Source organism: Herpailurus yagouaroundi, unplaced genomic scaffold (assembly GCF_014898765.1).
Source record: "Herpailurus yagouaroundi ecotype Mexico unplaced genomic scaffold, PumYag 180, whole genome shotgun sequence".
Taxonomy (NCBI): domain Eukaryota; kingdom Metazoa; phylum Chordata; class Mammalia; order Carnivora; family Felidae; genus Herpailurus; species Herpailurus yagouaroundi.
Genome location: NW_024412411.1, coordinates 16,913,748 through 16,933,837, shown reverse-complemented (window position 1 = coordinate 16,933,837; position 20,090 = coordinate 16,913,748). Strand labels below are relative to the sequence as shown.

At 38.7% G+C, this 20,090-nt stretch overlaps 1 protein-coding gene and 1 long non-coding RNA gene across 2 annotated transcripts in view; one reads left to right on the top strand and one right to left on the bottom strand.

The window, feature by feature from the left end:
* CTSC (cathepsin C) overlaps positions 1-20,090 on the top strand; it is a 38,267-nt gene that overhangs the window by 17,063 nt on the left and 1,114 nt on the right. The window contains exons 3-6 of the mRNA XM_040489581.1: positions 3,628-3,794; positions 8,379-8,534; positions 13,163-13,278; positions 18,941-19,072. Coding sequence (XP_040345515.1) covers positions 3,628-3,794; positions 8,379-8,534; positions 13,163-13,278; positions 18,941-19,072 — 571 coding nt within the window. The remainder of the gene's footprint in view (positions 1-3,627; positions 3,795-8,378; positions 8,535-13,162; positions 13,279-18,940; positions 19,073-20,090) is intronic.
* LOC121039393 (uncharacterized) lies at positions 15,085-16,607 on the bottom strand. Its single transcript, XR_005794737.1, has 3 exons — positions 16,490-16,607; positions 15,932-15,935; positions 15,085-15,095 (listed from the first exon to the last, which is right to left on the bottom strand). It is a non-coding gene; the product is annotated as an uncharacterized LOC121039393 (long non-coding RNA).

The following is a 20,090-nucleotide window of genomic DNA, read 5'->3' as shown; positions in this document are numbered from 1 at the left end:
TTTGGGACAGAGAGAGACAGAGCATGAACGGGGGAGGGGCAGAGAGAGAGGGAGACACAGAATCGGAAACAGGCTCTAGGCTCCGAGCCATCAGCCCAGAGCCTGACGCGGGGCTCGAACCCACGGACCGCGAGATCGTGACCTGGCTGAAGTCGGACGCTTAACCGACTGCGCCACCCAGGCGCCCCAAGAGCCCTTGGTTTTATAAATTCTAGTTTGACTACTTATTTTGTCCCCTGAGACTATATTATCTCGGTTTCCTTGAACTTAGAAGATGTATGAGTGATGGGTAAGATATTTATCAAAATGTGAACTGATAAGGTGCTATAGTTCATAATGTTGATAAAAAATACAGAGTCCTTAAAAAAATGTGGTAAGAAACTTCAGCAAAATCAGTCATGCTTTGGTGAATTTTTTCCCCCTCTATCAAAATAACAAGTCAGCCTTCCCATCACCGGGAAAGTTCATTTGGTGTTAGACATGATGCTTGTAACTATGACTCATTTGTGCCAACCAGGTGAGCAAAACCACACTGTTGAAAAACATGGGGCCCAGTTCTTCTCACTTGAATGCCCCTAACTCTTTTGGTATTAGGGGAAAGTTATTTCATCTGTGATCTAAATTCTGCCTAGATGGGGAAGTTTCCCGGGCTTCTCCAGCATGGTTAGCTTCTTGAACCACATGATGTTGTAATGAATTATTTGTTTCTTTCATTGAATTGTGAACCTCTTAAGGGCTAGGGCCACATCAATACATTTATGTATACATGCCTAGTACCTTACACTGATGCCTGAGAAATAGGTGGCCAATAAATATTTGATAAATAAATGAAAGACCTTAGCAAAATACTCAATAAGTTCTATAAATAATTTTTTTCAAGTGTAATAGTAATTCCAAAACAGATGAGTGTTAACAGCCTCTAACAACACTTTGACCATCTCTCATAGGCGTCCTCTTCCAGGACTTTGTAGGCTATGAGTTTCATTCTTAGGAAATTTTTTAATTTATTTTTTTTTAATGTTGATTCATTTTCGAGAAAGATGGCACATGCATGTGCACAAGTGGGATAGGGGCAGAGACAGAGGGGGATGATCTGAAATAGGCTCTGTGCTGACAGCAGACAGCTCCCTGTGGGGCTCAAACTCACCATGAGATCATGACCTGAGCCAAACTTGGACACTTAGCTGATGGAGCCACCCAGGCACCCCAAGAATATTTTTTAAAGTGAATAATTGTATATAACAGTCCTCATTTTATAAACAAGGAGATTCTACCCAGAGACTGATTTTGCCTTTTATTCCATTTTTGAAAGTTCTTTGCATTTGTATTCAACTTAAGTACTATCTTATAATTTTTTTTCTTAACATAGGTTTTCTACAGAGGTCGATAAATTTTTTCTTATAAGGTCAGGTAGTAAACATTTCTGGCTTTGTGGGCCTTAGGTATTCTAAGGTGGCTACTAGTTCTGCTGTAGTATGGAGGCAGCCATAGACCATATGTGCACAAGTGGTTCTGGCCGTGTTCAATAAAACTACATTCATAGAAGCAGGCAGCCGTCTGTCCTATAGAACTCACATTTATCATTTAAAATGCTGTATAATACTCCTTTATTTTTATACATGAACATTTAGGACACAGTTCTTGGTTTTAACTTTTCTGTTGCAATGAGTGTCTTCCTACGTGTAGTATTTTTTTTTTTTTCATTTATGTGTATCTGACATATTTTGTAAGGTACATTTCAAGAACTCTTTAAAGTCTTGTCAGACTGCTTTCTGAAACGGCAGAGGTGGGGGAGCCTTGGCTTAACCCCACCTGGCCTGTCTGACCACCACACTGCAGAGAATGGAACACGATCAAGAGCCTGTGCCAAAGAGATACTGAAAAGAATGCTAAGGGGTTTAGATTCCATCAAATGAGGTACCAATATTAGTGTGTTTTTGATCTATAAAAATAGCAGTTACATGTGGTTTTGATTTTAATAAATATAAATTTTACTGATCTTTTTATGCAACACACCGTCTAATGTTGCAGCTTGGTCATATTCTAAGGCCTTTGTTTCAGTGTTTCTCATCCTGAGTTGGGGCTTTAGCAGGGACATGAGCAGGAAGCTGAACTCACACAGGTGAAGACATGCTTAGCCAGCTGTGGATAGACAGGTTTCACAATCTCATGAACCACCAATACGGATGCAGAGTATAAATCTATGTGAGTAGTCCATACTCACTTATCCTGTGTTGTATAGCTTAGTGGGTGGTGAATCCCAAGGTTCAAATCTAGTTTTTTTGGATTCTAAGGCCAAGCATTTTTAACTCCATTCGTAAATATGATTTGAATTCAGAGAGAGTCTGATGCAAAGGTAATTCTACCCTTAGGTATAGTTTAGCCCATGCATTCCTCTAAACGCAGGGGTTGCAAACCTTGGGCCTGGTCTTGTAAATAAAGTTCTACTGGCACACAGTCTACTTCATTCATTTCTGTGTTTCCTATACAACTTTTATATTGCGGTGGCAGAGTTGAGTGGTTTTGACAGAGGCCTTATAGTTAGCAAGCCTTCAAATGTTGTTTCTCTGGCTTTAGAAAAGTTTGCCAACCCCTGCACACAGGTAAAGTGATACCTGTTTTGTTAGGAGTTCGCAAACTATAGCCTGTGAGTCAAAAATAACCTATGTACTTTTCGAAAGAAAAGTATTGCAATTCAGCTGACTGCTGGCAATTTGTTTATGTGTCATCTGACTGCTTCTGTGCTTTTGTTCCAGTAAGTCAGTGCCTGAAATTGTGCCCAAGACCCTCCTCATTGAAATTTAGCATGAATTTTCCCTTTCTTCCTCCTACATTCTGGGCTTTCCTTCTCCATGAGGAGATGTTATAACATGAGGGTTTGTAAGCTCAGGAACCTATGTATTTGAGTTCAAATCCTAGATCTATCACATTATAGGTGTTCAGTATTAACATTGGAATAGGACAAGGGGCCATATTAATGAAATATAATGGAGAGAATATTAATAATCAGGTTACTTTTCTCCCCCATAATCAGATTATCCTAATAAATTGTGAGGTTGACAGGAAAAAGGATTTTGTTTAGTTCTATGGAAATTTTTCATCCTTTATTTTTGTAGTTTGCTGGAGTACATCTTCTTTGAGTAGAAAAGTATAGTCTGACAGTTGAACGGAAATTTGTTTCTGCCGTGTAACTGCTCTGTTATTTTAGGAGCTACATACCCTCTCTCAGCCGAGCCTCCACTTACTTGCTGGTAAAATGGGCCTGTTGAAGGCTCTTTCCCCATTGGCTTAGTGAGGACTACATGGGGAAACTATTGTAAAATGCCTGCCATGGGGCAGATGCTCTAAAAATATTAGGTTTTTTCCCCCTGATTTTCATTCCCAGAAATATTTTGTTATGCAAATTTTGTTTTTTGGCAGTCAGTTCCTGCAATCATAGAAAAGTTTATTTCTCCTCCTTTTATAGAGTAATTCTCAGAATGTAACCTCTCAGGGTGAATTTTTTCTTTTGGTTGGCAGAGGCTGGTTCCCAAGATGAAAGGACTGTGAATGGGAGCCGGGAAAAGGGACCTGACAGATGAGTACAGATCCATTTGCTTGACGTTTCCTTCCCTTACTTGGTTGCAGTATGAAGAAGAGTGCGGCAAGGTAACCAGTTACTGCCAGGAGACCATGCCTGGATGGGTGCACGATGTGCTGGGCCGGAACTGGGCTTGCTTCACGGGAACCAAGGTGGGAAGTACCTCTGAGAATGTGAATGTGAACACAGCACACCTTGAGAGTCTCCCGGAAAAGTGAGTTGTTACAAGGGAAAAATACACTTAGTTTTATAGTATGTAGAAGGATGCGTCTATGTTAATTCTTGGAAAACATTATTTTGATGATATACAATTTATTTAGCATAGAAACATAGGCCATATTATATAAAACCTAACTGGAAAAACATGTTGAGTAATGGAACGGAGAGAAGAAAATATTTTTTCCAAGAGTAATGGACCACTGATGGCTTTCAAGAAAATTTATATGAAGGACCATAGAATTGCAGTGCCAAAGAAAGAAAAGAGCGGTTTATCATTGCCATGTGATTGCTTAACACTTGTACATGCCAATGTTTATGTTGCAACAAATCATAGGTGATACTAATTGAACATAACTTTTAAACAAGGGCAGTGAGTAACTGAACTGACAGTTCTTAGTAGTGATGTAGCAGTGTATTAGTTTGCTGGGGCTGCTGAAACCAAGTGTCACAGACTGAGTGGCTTAAGCAACAAGAATTTCTTTTCTCACAGTTCTGGAGTCTAGAGTCCAAGATCCACCATGTCAGCCGGCTTGGTTTCTTGTAAAGCCTGTGTCCCTGGCTTGCACACAGTGTCCTTCTCACTGTGTCCTTACATGTCACCCCTCAGTTTGTTTCCTAATCTCTTTTTTTCCTGAGTGCACCAGTCATATTGGGTTTGGGACCACTGATAGGACCTCATGTTCCTGTAATTTCCCTGTTAAAGGTCCTGTCTCCAAATCACTTTCCGAGGAAGTTTAGACTTGAACCTATGAATTTTGGGAAGACACAATTCAACTTACAATATGCAGTGAAAGTTTTTGTTAAGCAAGGTCCAGGTTAAGTAACTGTGAACCACACAAATGAGAGATTTCAGACTTTAGTTATTTGGAAGGAAAAGATAAATGGGTATTATTGGTAGCAGCCTTTTCTGTTTTATTTAGTTGTGAAATCCACTAAAAGTACCCATGAATAAATTTTCCCAGGCCAGGCCACATGGGCAGTGAGTGATCCTACAGTAGAGAAGTTGGGGATGTGGTTCTGAGGTAGAGACAATGGGGACAGGAGTTTAAAGAGGACAAGTTGCACTTGTCTGGGAAAGTACTCATAAAGATCTAGACTAATGCATCCTCTCCATTTTGAATTTAGCTTTTAAATTACTTTGCTTGACTTGATCCTTGAGCAACACTTTTCTTATTAAACTGTTCACTTTTCACTCTCCCACTTGGGATGTGCTGTGTACTAATGTACTCTTTTCGGTATTTTAAACATTGCCCCACTTAATGAAGAAGCTACTCACTGGCATGCTCAGAACCTATTCCGCTTCACCTGTAAAAGGAGTATTTGGGACTGTGCTTTCAGGTCTTCTGCTTAAGACCTTAAGGTCTTCTGCTCTATGCTTAAAGAGATCTTTAAGGTCTCTTTCAGCTTTTAATGATCTGTTACCCCATAGTAAACTACATTATTTTTAATTTCCTTGGATCTTAAACACTGAAAATAATAGTGTTTAAGACCTACCTTGTCATTAGTATAGTGCACGTGTCCCTGTCTGATGTGTTGCTAGGATAAAGCAAGAAAAGCAGGACTAACTTACTGCTTCTTGAATACCTGAGAGTCAACAGTGACTCCCATCAGTGGAAAACACTTCAAAATAGACCTTTACAATTTAAAATTTACCCTCGTATCTAAAGAAACAAACAACTGTAACTTGTTTTTATTTTGTTAGTGTTGTCAGAAACCAGATACAGGAAGTTTTAAAATCTATTTAATAATCATAACTCTCTGGTTTCACACTTTGCAAGAAGGAAAGAGCTTTGATAAAAACATGTATACACATGATTATCAAAGTAGTTGCACATTTTTCTTATTATTTTCAGTGCTCCCAGGTTTCTTTGACTATGTCAAAATAATTCCTCTGTGAACATCTAAATAAAAAGGGAAAGAAAAGTTCACAACATGCCTAGGTGTTACTCAAATTAGGTGTATCTTGCTTTGCATAATTGGGAAGTCTTGGATAATGAGTCACACTTCAGTGACAGAATCTTCTTAAGTAGAAATAATTATCCGTAATCCTAGTACCTGGAACATAGGTTTGATACAAGTTTGTATTGTATGACTAATCAACTTCTCCAGCCTTTTTGCTTTGTAAGCATATTCTCTGTGTATTAGATTTATTTATATCCGTATCCATATCCATACCCAAGCATTTGAGATCAGGGAAACCAGTGCTTCTCAAATTTAATGTTATTGTGAACCACCTGGGCATATTGTTAAAATGTAGTTTCTGATTTTGGTGGTCTGGATTGGATACTTGGAATCTGCATTTCTAATGGGCTTTCAGGTGTGGCTGCTAATACTGGGTTCAAGAACCACATTTGAATAACAAGGATGTAAACCTAACGTCCATATGTAAAAAAAATTTTTTGCCTCCTATGTTATAATGTTTGCCATGCTATATGTACATTATATACAGTTTATGCTGTCATCTCCTTTTTTTATTATTATTATTACAAAGTTATAAAGGTGCATTGTAAAACTTGTAGCAGGTGGGGCAAGGTAGTGATTCTATGTTGCCACTCAGAGATAACAAGTTTTGGCCTTTTATTTTTTACTTTTTAAAATTTATTTATTCTGAGAGAGAGAGTGTGAGAGAGCACGTGGGGAAGGGGCAGAGAGAGGGAAAGAGAGAATCCCAAGCAGGCTCCACTGCCAGCACAGAACCCAAAAAGTGTGAGATCATGACCTGACCCTAAATTAAGAGCCAGACAGTTAACTGACTGAGTCACCTAGGCACCCCTTGGCATTTTAAAAATGTATTTATACTATAAGTATATTTTCACAAAAATTGGTTGATTCTATATAAACTTATTTGATATCCTGCCTTTTTATTTATATACAGTGCGAATACTCTTCCGTATCACTTGTTAACATTAAAAATAAAACTGACGGGGGCGCCTGGGTGGCGCAGTCGGTTAAGCGTCCGACTTCAGCCAGGTCACGATCTCGCGGTCCGTGAGTTCGAGCCCCGCGTCAGGCTCTGGGCTGATGGCTCGGAGCCTGGAGCCTGTTTCCGATTCTGTGTCTCCCTCTCTCTCTGCCCCTCCCCCGTTCATGCTCTGTCTCTCTCTGTCCCAAAAATAAATAAAAACGTTGAAAAAAAAATTTTTTTTTTAAATAAAAAAAATAAAACTGACAGTTATTTTACCAGCAAAAGGTGATTTTATTTGGGAATAGCAGAGAATTGCAACTGTGACCAGCAAGCTATGGCAAAAACCGTACACAAGTGTGCAGAGCAAGGGAAGCAAGCTCTTTTATAGAGGATAGGAGGGAACTGGGAAGGTTATGCTAACCAAAACAGTCATGTAGGAAACTGGGAGTTGGAAGTATAGTGGCTTCTCATTGGCTGAGCTGCGGCTCTCTCCCATTGGCTGGGCCTTGCCAGGGGAGGAGGTAAGCCTTTCTTCCTCCTGATGGGATAGTAAAGTTGTATCCACTGGCAAGATCCATATCTTCCTGTTGGATTTGCCATTGATAAAGAGTGGTGGGGCATGAGAGCTCCCCTTGCCAAACCTCCAGACTCTATTTTAGTGAGATATCCTTTAATTTTCACGCAGTAAATAATCTCCTGTACATTTTTACTGAATAAACTCATAGTCAATGAAGTACCATTGTTAATCAATGCTTTATCTTAGAACATTTATTTAGGTTATTTATAATCTATCAGTATTATAAAAGTGTTTCATCAAACATCCTTACACATAGATCTTTGTTAACTTGAACTTTTATTTTATACGAGACATTCCAGTTCTAGACTCTTGGTATACATGTGCTTTCCCTCAGGCGAAAGTGAAGGGTACTTTTTGGACCTTCCTTATAGGTCATGTCTTCGTATATGAACAAACTTAGATTTGCTTTGGTGCCGGAAGTACAGCTCTATTTGAACAAAAGCTATTAACACAAACTGCTATAAACAACAGTTTGTTTAAAATATGACGGTTAAGGAGTAGGATATATTTCAGAAGCTTGATGACGTTAGAGTCAAATTAAGGGGATTTTTCAGATCAAAAATTGGTTACATTTATTGTTAGAGTGTCTGATGCGGTTACTAATGGCTCCCAAAAATTTTTGAACTGGATTAATAGGCTCATACTCTGAATATGATACAAGACAAAATGACTTGAGTCTAGTGAAATTTCATTAAGATTGAGTATTTCAGGAATCCTAGTAGTTTGGTTTTTGTTTTCTGAAATTGGATTTTATTTTATCTGATAATTTCAGTTTTTCTAAATTTTGTGTTCTCTTTGTGTGATGCTGGATTATCATTTACTATTATGGAAATTCAGTGTTATGGCTCTTTTTAAACTGTGGTGCATTTAACTTACTGATTTTTATACTAAAAATGTAAAATAAAGATTATTTTGAAGATTTGAATAAAGTGGTTCAGTTGCATTACCAAAAAAAAAGCAAAAAAAAAAAAAAAATTGCCTTCCTAAAATATTATTCCACTTTCCACTTAGGCCCAGAGTATAAGGATGCCTACTTTAATGAAGTCTAATTACATCTGTAAAGAGGATAACTGAGACTGTCTTATTTTTGTTGTTAGCTATTCTAATAGGCTCTACCAATATAACCATGACTTTGTGAAAGCAATCAATGCCATTCAGAAGTCTTGGACTGCAACCACATACATGGAATATGAGACTCTCACCCTGAGAGAGATGATTAGGAGAGGTGGTGGTCACAGCCGAAGAATCCCAAGGTAATAAAGCATATCTGTTTATCGCTAATAAAGATATTTTAATGCCACTCTCCCCTCCAACCTGCTCTCCCTGGTTTGCCCACCATGTTGTTGCTCATTCCAGTTTGTTACATTATCTTTTTTTCTGACCATCTCTCTCTCTCTCCTTTTTACATACATCCTAGTGCTGAGTCCTATTTATGGCTGTTGCTTTCACAGCATCTGCCGCCGCCATCGTTCCCTGGCCATTTTCTACATGCCAGCTTAGGGTTTTGTCATTTCTCTGCTGCATTATGGATCAGCCTCCCACCTCCTGTCTCTCTAGTCCCATCTCTTTGGTTTCTTTTCCTCCTGGTCCCCATTCTTAGACATTCTTTAAAATACCAGCTTCATCTTCCTGTACCCAGCTATGATTGTGTTACTACCTATTATCTAATAAATAAACTTAACCTGGTTAACCCAAGCCTTTTAAATTTGTGCCTATATTCAGTATCCTGATCTGCTTTCAGAAACTAAGACACACAGTTACTGAAAACTTTGCTGTCAAGCTAACTCCATTCATGCCACTCTTTCTTTCAAATATCCCTCATCTTGCCTCAGGAACTGTCAGATTTGTCACTGGAAAAATCTCAACACTCCCTATTATCAGGTCCAGCAAAAAGAAAATTGCTCCTTATTTATCAGTGTATCTCTATCTACTTCCCTCAGCCAGGAGTGACACTTCCATGGCATATTTCTTACTTTAAGAAAATGAATTTATATTAGAAATTTGGTAGATTTTTAAAAATCTCCTCAAAGCTATAGGTGGATCTATCAGAATATATAGTCCCTAAACATTTGTTAAATGACCGAGGTTATTCCGGGAATGCCATACCTTGTTGAGAAATTGATCTCACCAAAGGGCAGAGAACTGGAAACCAATAAGGAGTCAATGGGACTCAGTAAATTGTGTAGGTAATTTTTCCTTGGTACATAAAAACATTTTCCAGTTTTCAGAGAATACAGTGATTATTTCCTTATTAATCTCTGTAGAGTTTTGGTTCAGGTTTTGTTTGAACGGGCCACTAACTAAAATGCATTTCTGATTTTTTTCATTTGCAGACTAATAATCCTAATACTCTGACATTTTTCAATTATGACTCTGGGTAGAGATTTTTCCTATCTAACTGATAGCATTCTCTGCTAATCCTGCCCCTTTCTCAAAAGACTCTCCTACAGTATTTCTCAAAGTGTATTCTAAGGAATTTCCAGCCCATGAGACTCTGGTGAGTGGAAATTAGAGAAGAGAGCATGTTGTATCAGGTTTGAGAAAGTGAAGGAACTATATTGGTGTGTGTGAGACAAGAAGTGAGAACTGTTGAGTAAAAATCCAAAGTGGCACGAGAGAAAGAGGTTTGAACATCTGAGCCTCAGACACAATTGCTTTGCCATGTGCCATGGGCCATGTTTCTCAGGAACTCTTTTGTGTTTGGCACTTCTGTCTCTCCACCCAACCACCTTTGTTTTAAAGAAGGGCTAGCTTTATGAAGCGCTGCTTCTGTGGCTATGGCTCCATAGAAGTTTAGAGAGAGGAGATGGAATTGAGTGAAATGGAAAATTCTGAAGCAGACATTGTGGTCTGGCTGCCTGGTTTTCAGTAGCATTTTTGTATATAAATTAGTTCTAAGAATCCAATGACATAATAGAAACTCTCAGATCCTTAACTTGAGGTTCAGGGAGTCATTGAAACTGCTGAAAGTATAGAAAAAGTATTGGTTATGGTCATCTCCCTGAGGTCAGAGCTTTCACCAAAGTTAAAGAATCTAGACCCAAATGATTAAGAGCCCAAAATGTGTGCTGCACCTATAATGTTTGTAATTCTTCCCTGTCTCACAAATGGCTTTCGCTCTTCATTTTCACATCATCGAGCTTCTATTGTCACATTCTTTTAGTTTTGTCTGTCTGTGCATTGACAGGCAAATACTCTGCCTTATAGCATGGTAGGAAGAAGGAAGTTAACATCTGAGTGCCTGCTTTGTGCCAGACAATCGCTTAAATAAAGGTATCCACATCATATTTAATCCTCTTAATGGCATGGGTGATGATGATGATGGGAGTTATCATAAGAGCTTAATCTACTAAGGATTTGCAGAGATAGGAGCTGTTCTAAGCACTTGGTAATCATTACCATATTTGAATTATATAGTAATCGTTTGAGGTATGTATGATTATACCCATCTTAATAGGAGTCAGTTGTAGTTTTGTGATGTTAAATTCTTTCACAAATGTCAGACAGCTAGTAAGTGGTGAAACCATTTGTAGGAGGTCAGTATGACCTAAGATATCTGCTCAGAAATTAGATTTTGCTGCCAAACTTCAATTTCCTTTTAAAAAAAATTGTGTATTTATTTTGAGAGAGAGAGAGAGAGGAGAGAGAGAATGAATGAGGGAGGGGCAAAGAGAGGGAGAGGCAGAATCCCAAGCAGGCTCCACAGGATCAGTGCAGAGCCTGATGGAGGGCTCGAACTCATGAACCATGAGATCATGACCTGAGCCAAGATCAAGAGACGCCTATCGGTGCTGACAGCTCAGAGCCTGGAGCCTACTTCAGATTCTGTGTCTCCCCCTCTCTCTACCCCTCCCCTGCTCGCATTCTGTGTCTCTCTGTCTCTCAATAATAAATAAGCCTTAAAAAAAAAAAAAAAGAAAAAGAAAAAAAGACGCCTGATAGAGCCACCCAGGTGCCCCCAATTCCTTTTTTAATCTTTCAAATTACTTAGTGTATTCTCAAGTATATACAGGACAATTAATATGTATTGATTGAATCTTTTATCCTTGCAGTGCAAAATCATGGAAACTTTATTTCCTTCCAAAAATTGTTCACACCTAATTTTTACTTACAAATCTTGAAAGAAATATCCAAGATTTGTTTCTTGATTTGTTTTTTTCTCCTGCCCTAAAATTTTCATGGTGCATAGCTTTTTTATGTACCTTGGTCATTCCATTGACATTATCTAAGTTGTATGTTTTATAACTTACAACTTCTTTGTGTTATTGTAATTGCTCTGTGTTTCATATCTTTTTTTTATGTTTATTTATTTATTTTGAGAGAGAGTGTGAGTGGAGGAGGGACAGAGAGAGAGAGACAGAGAATCTGAAGCAGGTTCTAGATTATGAACTGTCAACACAGAGCCCGACGTGAGGCTCGAACTCAGAAGCCATGAGATCATGACCTGAGCCGAAGTCAAATGCTCAACCAGCTGAACCACCCAGGCGCCCCATATGTTTCATGTCTCTTAATGCAGTCTTTCATATGGTCACAGATCACATCAAGTTCATCTCCTTGTCACGTAGAGTTTCCAGTAATGTCCTGGCTTAGTTAACATTTTAGTGAAAAATTGATACTTCTTTATGGAATATGCTATCTTTACAGTTTCAGAAGGTTATGATTGCTATTAACGAGTGGTTTTTGTTTTTCCTCTTCCTCTGTTTCATTTCCATTGTGTCCTAGCATTGACTCACATCATCTCTAAAAGAAGTGAGAGAGGGAATTGATTGGGAATAGTTGCAGAAGACATGAAGAAGCCCAGAAATAATCTTTGCCAGTAACTAAATTGGAACCTGGTAAACCGGATGAGCACTGAAAAGTTAGAACAGTGTGATATGGCAATGCCAAGTTGAATGAGAAATTCACATAGTGTATAATCAGAAAGATACATGTTATCACGGTGTAATAGTAGTGCCCTAACTAAAGAGTTGCTGGAGCATAGAAGTGAGTTTTTGTTGGTGGCTGGTGGGTAGACGCTGCTGTGTGAGTGGTCTTTAAAGTAGAAGCTAGGGAAGAACTTCTAAAGGGATTTCTTCTAAGCAGCAGGCAGCAGGCATTTGGGGTAAAAGGGGCAGCAGGAAGACCTGGAACACTGAAGTCATTTCACAGACTGGAAAATTCCTAAGAAATCTAGTGTGTCTAGAGCTGGAATGCTATTTGTTTTAAATTGCTAACATGGAGAAGCTTGTAGAACAGTTTTCTCATTTCCGGACAATGTGTCTGTCCCTCATCCATCATCCCAGGCAAGTCCTCTCTTTGTGTCTTGCTTTCCAACCATATCCTATTAGGCACAGTTCTGTAATGATGAAGCATTTTCATCTTGTTTATGGAGCCAGTCGTCTACTTGACTTGATCTCTAATCTCTGTGCTACTTGACTTCTTTTGTAACCACCTCACCATCACCACTAACCATCTCCTGAGTCAAACCTCTGTAGTTCCTGTATTTTCTCTGTATCCTTTGTAGGCCATCTTCAACTTCCCATGTGTCTACTTTCTTAGTCACAATCTGTTTAAGAAAATGCAGCTATTGAAATATACTAAAAATAGCATCTCAGTGATGTACATAACCAGGGTCCTTTCATAGAAGAAAGTTGCTAACCCTGAAAAAGAAACCAATTGTAAAAGCCATTTGTAAAGCCATTTATAGAACTTTGTTGTGTAGTTGAAACAGGCCTAGTGGACACATTGTTGTATAATGGAAACATTGATAGGACAAGTGCTCCTTGGGCCTGAATGTAGATTCTAGGCAGCCGTGTAGTTGAAATCACGGAATTAAGGGTTAGGAAATCATCCTCAAAGGAATGAATATATGTTGATGTCAAATGTATTGTTTCTGTCCTAGACCCAAACCTGCACCACTGACTGCTGAAATACATGAAAAGCTTTTACATTTGCCAGCATCTTGGGACTGGAGAAATGTTCATGGTACCAATTTTGTTACTCCTGTTAGAAACCAAGGTAAAAAAAAAAAAGTCTGATTTTTCATTTATTCATTCTGAAATACTGAACACTTACTATATACCAGGCTCTCAGGTTGATTCTGGGGATACAGGGATGAAACAGGCACGATTCACTTTAGTAAAGAAATGGAAAGTATATAGCCAATGGCCACTCCTTCCTTTTTTATCCACGACAGATCAGAGATAATAGATAATCTCCAGCTGAGCCCAGCATTTCTATAGTAGCCTTCTCCAAGTACTTCTAGGCAGCTAATGAGATTAATCAGTAACCGGTAAGACAAGCTCATCTGCTCTCCCCAGTAGGAGAGACTCATGCCGAAACAAAGAACTGCACAGAATTGAAATTGGTCTTCCTTCTGTAAATGCTTTGGTGGAATCTGCCTTGGCCATTTGCCCCTACACATTCCACCCTCTGCTCCCCACCATTTAGTTTTTAGTTACTGTATGAGCCCAGAAAAATAGATCCTTAATTTTTTTTTTCTGTTACAGTAGATTTTTTGAGCTGTGTAAGGACCTTTTTAATTCATTTTCTGTCAACAGGACATATGATGGTAAGTATTAACCAAGCTTCCTGAGTGGTGACCTTGTGGAGCCCAGCTTTACCAAAAGTATCATCATAATTGCATTTTATCCATTATTTTCAGAAATTTGATACAATATGAGTAGATTGAATAACTCTTCCTCCAATAGTGCTTGATAGCAAATTATCTTGTTATCCTAAATTTTAGCCAACAGTGACTTGGAGAATCATTCATACCATACTCAGGTTTATTGCTTCTAAGCTCATTTTGAAGATAATTACAGTACACACGACTGATTTGTTACTGTAAAATAGGTGTAGTATTTGCTGTCTGGAAACATTCTGATTAGTGTCTTCTGAGAGGATTATAAGTTAATAACACCCCAAAATAAATTGTTCTTCCCCTTTCCTAGAAATTCCATGATAATCAGCCTGACTTCTCAGCATTCACCACCAGCCCTTTAATTCCATCCTCATTGAATCCTGGCAAAGTCTTCTGAGTGTACAGAGCTTTGAGCAGGTCTTAGAGCAGCCAGCCAGGAAGGTTCCTGTACTCCAAATGACATCAGAGGTCTCATCTCTTTGTCTTTCCTTTCACAAGTTGTTCTGGGACTCTTCAGCTCTAGAGAAAGAGATCCTGAAAATTGTCCCCTACTTTTTCTTTCCTGGGGAGGGCTTCTTTGGAAAGGAGGGATGGGGGATGAGAGAACTTTGCAAGTAATCGAGAAATGAATGGAGAGTGAAATTAAAGGGCTGATGTCCAGAGAGGCTTAAAATTTATTCTGTCATCAAAGAGATGCTCTATATTTATCTGAGAGGATTACATAAATACTGCACATCAAGTGTTGATTATTGAGGGCCTGGCACATGGTTGTTCTTGCCGTATTATAGGGTGTTTATAGAGCATCAAATGTGTTACAATTTTTTTTTTAACGGCTGAGGATATAAAGACTAATTGATATAGCTCTTGTCCTAGGGATTTGCAGTTTAGCAAGATCTGCAAGCCAAAAACATTAAAATATAATATGGTAACTGCTTTTGTAGTGTTTGTAAAATTTGCTGGGGGCATAGGAGAAGGTCAAAAGAAAAGTTTAGGGCTCCTCGGTGGCCCAGTTGGTTAAGCATCCGACTTTGGCTTAGCTCATGATCTCATGGTTCATGAGTTCGAGCCCCATGTCTGGCTCAGTGCTGACAGTTCAGAGCCCGGAGCCTGTCTTCGCCTGTCTTCGGATTCTGTGTCTCCCTCTGCCCTTCCCCTGCTAGTGCTGTCTGTCTGTCTGTCTGTCTCTCTCTCACTCAAAAATAAGCCATAAAATTTTTTTAAATTAAAAAACAAAAGGAAAAAAAAAAAAAAGAAAAGTTCCATTCACTTCCAGAAAGACACAATTGACTGGTGATGAGACAGTAATGCAAGGGAAGGAAATTAGAGTTTTTAAAGCCGAATTCTTTGACACTGGTTTTCTCATAGCTTGGTAAAAACCATTGTCTCCCATGTTCTATATTCTGTGAGTGCTATAAATATGATTTGTACAGACACGGGCAGTTTTTAAAGGTTCCTCTTTTGACTTCCTTTTTGGTTGTCTTTACTTTGGGTTGGGGAAAAAATTAATTATTTTTTCTTCTGGGAAACTGGGCTACTTGGAAAATTCCACTAACATTAGGAACACCAGTGTTCTAGGTGACCCAGAATTCAAAATTACCCAAGTTAAGGTAATTCACAACTTTGCTGTATTCAGAAAGCAAATCAAGGTGAGTGACAAAAGGAATATTGCGAGGAAAATGAGGTTTTATCTTGACACTTGAAGGCTGCTTTAAGCACCAGCTGTGTGGCTAGATTTATGTCTAAGTGTGAGAGGGAAGAGAAACTAGGAAATTGGAAGACTTGGACTTTCTTTGTTCTTCCCACTTATGTGCTCTCTTTATTATTGCACCTTCAAAAGGGAAAGGGGGTGTCTCTCAGGTCACATTAGTTAGGGAATGCAGTGTTTTTCTAATGTCCAAAACCTAGTTCATTTAAGTCTTGTTCTAAATACCATCTGTACACAGGGCCTGAAATTGTTCCACGCTATTCATTTTACATACAAGATAAAAAGGAAGTGCCAGAAAGGTCCAGTGACTTGCCCAGAGTCACACAGCTGAGTCATGGAGTAGGGATGGGGAAGACTCCTGATTCCTTACTAGTTCAGTGTGTCCTCCACTGTGGGAAGGGGCAGCCGAACATAGTTAAACCATATGGAAATCACATTAGCTCTTTGAGTTGGTGGAAATTTGATTACTGCAAAGCTCTGTCTGGGTCAGACCCCCTTAATTCTTTGTTGCCCTGTAGTCTTAAGGAATAATGGTTCTTTTAAAATCTACATTTTAGTCTTAATTTTTTTTTTTAATTATTATTATTTTTTAACGTTTATTTACTTTTGAGACAGAGACAGAGCATGAACAGGGGAGGGGCATAGAGAGAGGGAGACACAGAATCTGAAACAGGCTCCAGGCTCTAAGCGGTCAGCACAGAGCCTGACGCGGGGCTCGAACTCACGGACCGTGAGATCATGACCTGAGCCGAAGTCGGATGCTTAACCGACCGAGCCACCCAGGCGCCCCTAGTCTTAACTTTTTAAAAGGCATTAATTTCCTTGGCAGCTGACACATTATTCTGGGAGTGTCAATGGCTTGAAGAAGGTTGTGTCCTTACCTCATTGTCCTTACCTGAGCCTTTGAATGTACATGTGGCCTATCGCTCCCACAGTGCTAGGTGGTCAGATGAAGGTTCAATGGTTAGTACCAAGAGTCATTGTTTCTGTGGATACCCATGGCCCAAGAATGCTGGATGATCAAAATGGGGCCATTTCCCTATTCTTGGGATGTTATTTATTACAAGTGTACCTTGAAAAGAACACTGGCTTTATCTATTTACTGTTGCTGATCTAGTTCTCTGACACTCTATCATTTGAAAGAGGGGTCCCAAGGATAGCATTATTTAGATGGTTTCAAAAACAAAATGTTCAAGTTAATTTTGGCCTATTTAGTAACTTGATGACAGGAAAGAAAATTTGAAAATTCTTTCAAGTAGATGCAGACATATGAACTGAAAAGAACACAACCTGCCTTAGGAGACGCTTAGATACTAGCACCTGCCATCTATTCATTTTGTGACTTTGAACAGATCATTGCTTCTTTCTGAGTTTCAACATACCCATTATCAAGTGGGTACTACACCAGGTGAATTCAAGATCCTCTTCCAAGTGTTTGTCCTAATCTTCATCATTTAGGAGATCTCTTAGCAGTAAAAGCAGTATATGGTATGGATAAATCTGAGATGTTTATAGGGAGAAGTTTGGGAAACATCTGAAATGGTAGCAGTTAAAGGGTAGTAGAGTTCTAATGGACTCTAGTCAAGGACATGTGGTATTGTTTAACTACTGGAGAGGACTCACAGTAGAGTCTAGGTTTCTGCCTCCCTTATAGCTTAGAAACAAGTAAAGGTTGACTACTACCAATGAAGTCACTTTTTTTCCCCTGGGTGTAAATCTATATCCACTTGTTAGTAACTGGAATGTTCTTTCTACAAACACGCATTGAGTTTCTTGATTGCATCAGGCAGCTAGATGAAGAAGGCACATTTCTTATGTACACTCATGGAAATTCACAGTTCAGTTTGAGGAAAACGGTATAAGTAATTCAGCTGGAGTGTAGGATGTTAGGGGCTGAGCGTAGAGTATCCTGGCTTTCATTTGTACTCAGGGACAATTGTGAATCAGCATCACCTGGTGAAAGGGAAGAACAGTGTCCCGATAGATAGTAATCTAATACTTAATGTTGTTTTGGATACTTTTCTCTCTAAGGAAGGCAGTTACTAAATTTTACTAATTTCAGGTTTATTAAAGAGAAGGCAACATACTCTTTATGTGAAATGGATTTTTTTAATGTAATATTGTCTATTCATTAATCTTATTTTAGTGCATAAGGGAGTGCTCACCATTCAAATAATTTGGTAAATAATATATTAGTACGTTGAATAATATCAATTGTGTGTAACTACATTTATACCAATATTTTTGATTTGTTGCAAGCCTAACTCTATGTAGAATTTGTGTCAGTGGCAGAGGTGAAAGAGGCTGTATAATAGAGATACTAAAACTATGTTCATTTTTTTTCTAGAATGTAACAAGTTGAAATCCCATTTTTGTCACATGTGCAATATTTTTTTAAATGTATTTATATGTTTACTCACACCTGTTAAAGAAATGTAGAAAAATGATGTTGTTCATATAAATTACCTCATAATAAGACATTTTTTTCTCTTGAAAGAGCAACTATATCCCTAGCATTTGCTTCTTAATAAATTAATTTTGTCTTCACCAGGACATCTGGGTATTAAATAAAGCAGTTCTCTTTTCCCTTCTCCCTTACCTCTATCCAGCTACTTTTCGTGTTCCTCTTTCCTCTGGGTGACACTTCTCAGGGGACCATGACTGTATTGCTCTTACCCTTTTCCCCTTAGAACCAGTCTGTTTTCAATTTCATTACCTCCATATTCCTTATACCTTTACTTCCTCACTGGCCACCTTAAATACCATATCTGTCACTATAATTACTCTCTTACCTTTTCTTGGACTTTGTTGTATTTTGTCTCCTCGACCCTGGTTAAATTGAACTTTCTATAATACACCCATACCTGAGCCATTCTTAGTGTTAATTCCACCCAACAAGTAGCTTTAGAAAATGCTGCTCTGGAGATATTTAAAAGCTCAGCTCACATGTGTCCCTTCATAGTTTTTCTCAACCGAATGGCTCAGAATGCTACAGACATACATTATTTCTTGATTACCAGGAATAGTACCAAATTCTTTTCAGAGATTAGAGGAGTTTTTTGGTTTCGTTTTGCTTTGTTTTGCCTCCTAAAATATTCTCACGGAAAGCCCCATAGAGTAACCTTGGCCTTTTGAAAGCTGACATCCTAACATTTGTCTATAAGGTTAATAGTGTTTGTCTATTGAATCTTCTATATTGGGCTGATTCTTATCACAACAGCAGCACACAATGTAAATATGTTAATTGTATCTCTCCACTCACATATTTCTGTGTTTCTTTGTAAGTGCTTCAAAGTTCTTTTGGGTTATATATCTTGCTTTTCCATCACCAGCATCTTGTGGCAGCTGCTACTCATTTGCTTCCATGGGTATGCTAGAAGCAAGAATTCGTATATTAACCAACAATACTCAGACCCCAATCTTGAGCCCTCAGGAGGTTGTCTCTTGCAGCCAGTATGCTCAAGGTAAGTGATGTATTTCAAGCCCTTTTTACCTGGGTGTAGTAGGCCATTGTTGGCAAAGGTAAAAGGATAGTGTAGTAGAGAGCACACTGTCTGTAGTCAGAGCACCTAGGTGCAAGTTCTGGCCCTATCACTTATTCATGAGTGATTCTCATGGAACTCACTGCACCATTCAGCAAAATGTCACTAGTTACTATGTACTGAATGCGCACTAGCTCTTAGGAGCCTATTATGGACATTATCTAACAATGCTCGAAACCTTGACAAGTAGATATCCCTGTTTATAAACAGGACAGACACAAAGTTCTGTAATATTTTGAAGGCCACACCGCTTCTAAACAGTAAAGTTTCAGTTCCAGCTAAAGTCTCACCCCAAAATGTAATTTGTATTAAAACCATACTAATACTGGTTTCTCTCTAGGAGGAAACTAAAATTCTGAAAGTGGGCTTTCAGAACAGGGCATGGGTAATCTATGTAGAAAGCCCAGCTGCAACTGATTGACAGTGAAACATTCTCAGGTTAAAGTTTTCTGTCAACACCAGATTGGGCCAGTAGAGAGTGAAACTGCCAGGAATGATTATTTGTCATTGAGCCTCTTGTTCTTTTTGAAATACTTATTAAACCCCAACATTGTAACTTCTAAGCCCTGGGAACTGTAAGTATCAAGACAGTCCTTCATCCTCATGAACCTTACACTTAAGTGAGGAAGGTAGAAATTAAGTAATGAAAAGAACGGTGAAGAAAAAATACACGTTAATGGATGTTTATAATAAGGTAAGGACTGGAGGCAGGTGATGGGGACCTGATTTAGACTTTTTTTGCAGTAGGTAGTCAGAGAAGACTTCCTTCAGGAAGAGCCACATTGTGGTGTCTGGCTATTTAACAATGATGGTAATAATAGCCAACTTTTATTGCTTTTACATGTAGTAACCAGTGCTACGAGGAAGGTACTATTCCTATCCATATTTTACAGATAAGTAAACAGAGATATGGAGAAGTTAAATTCTTCACAGTTTTGGA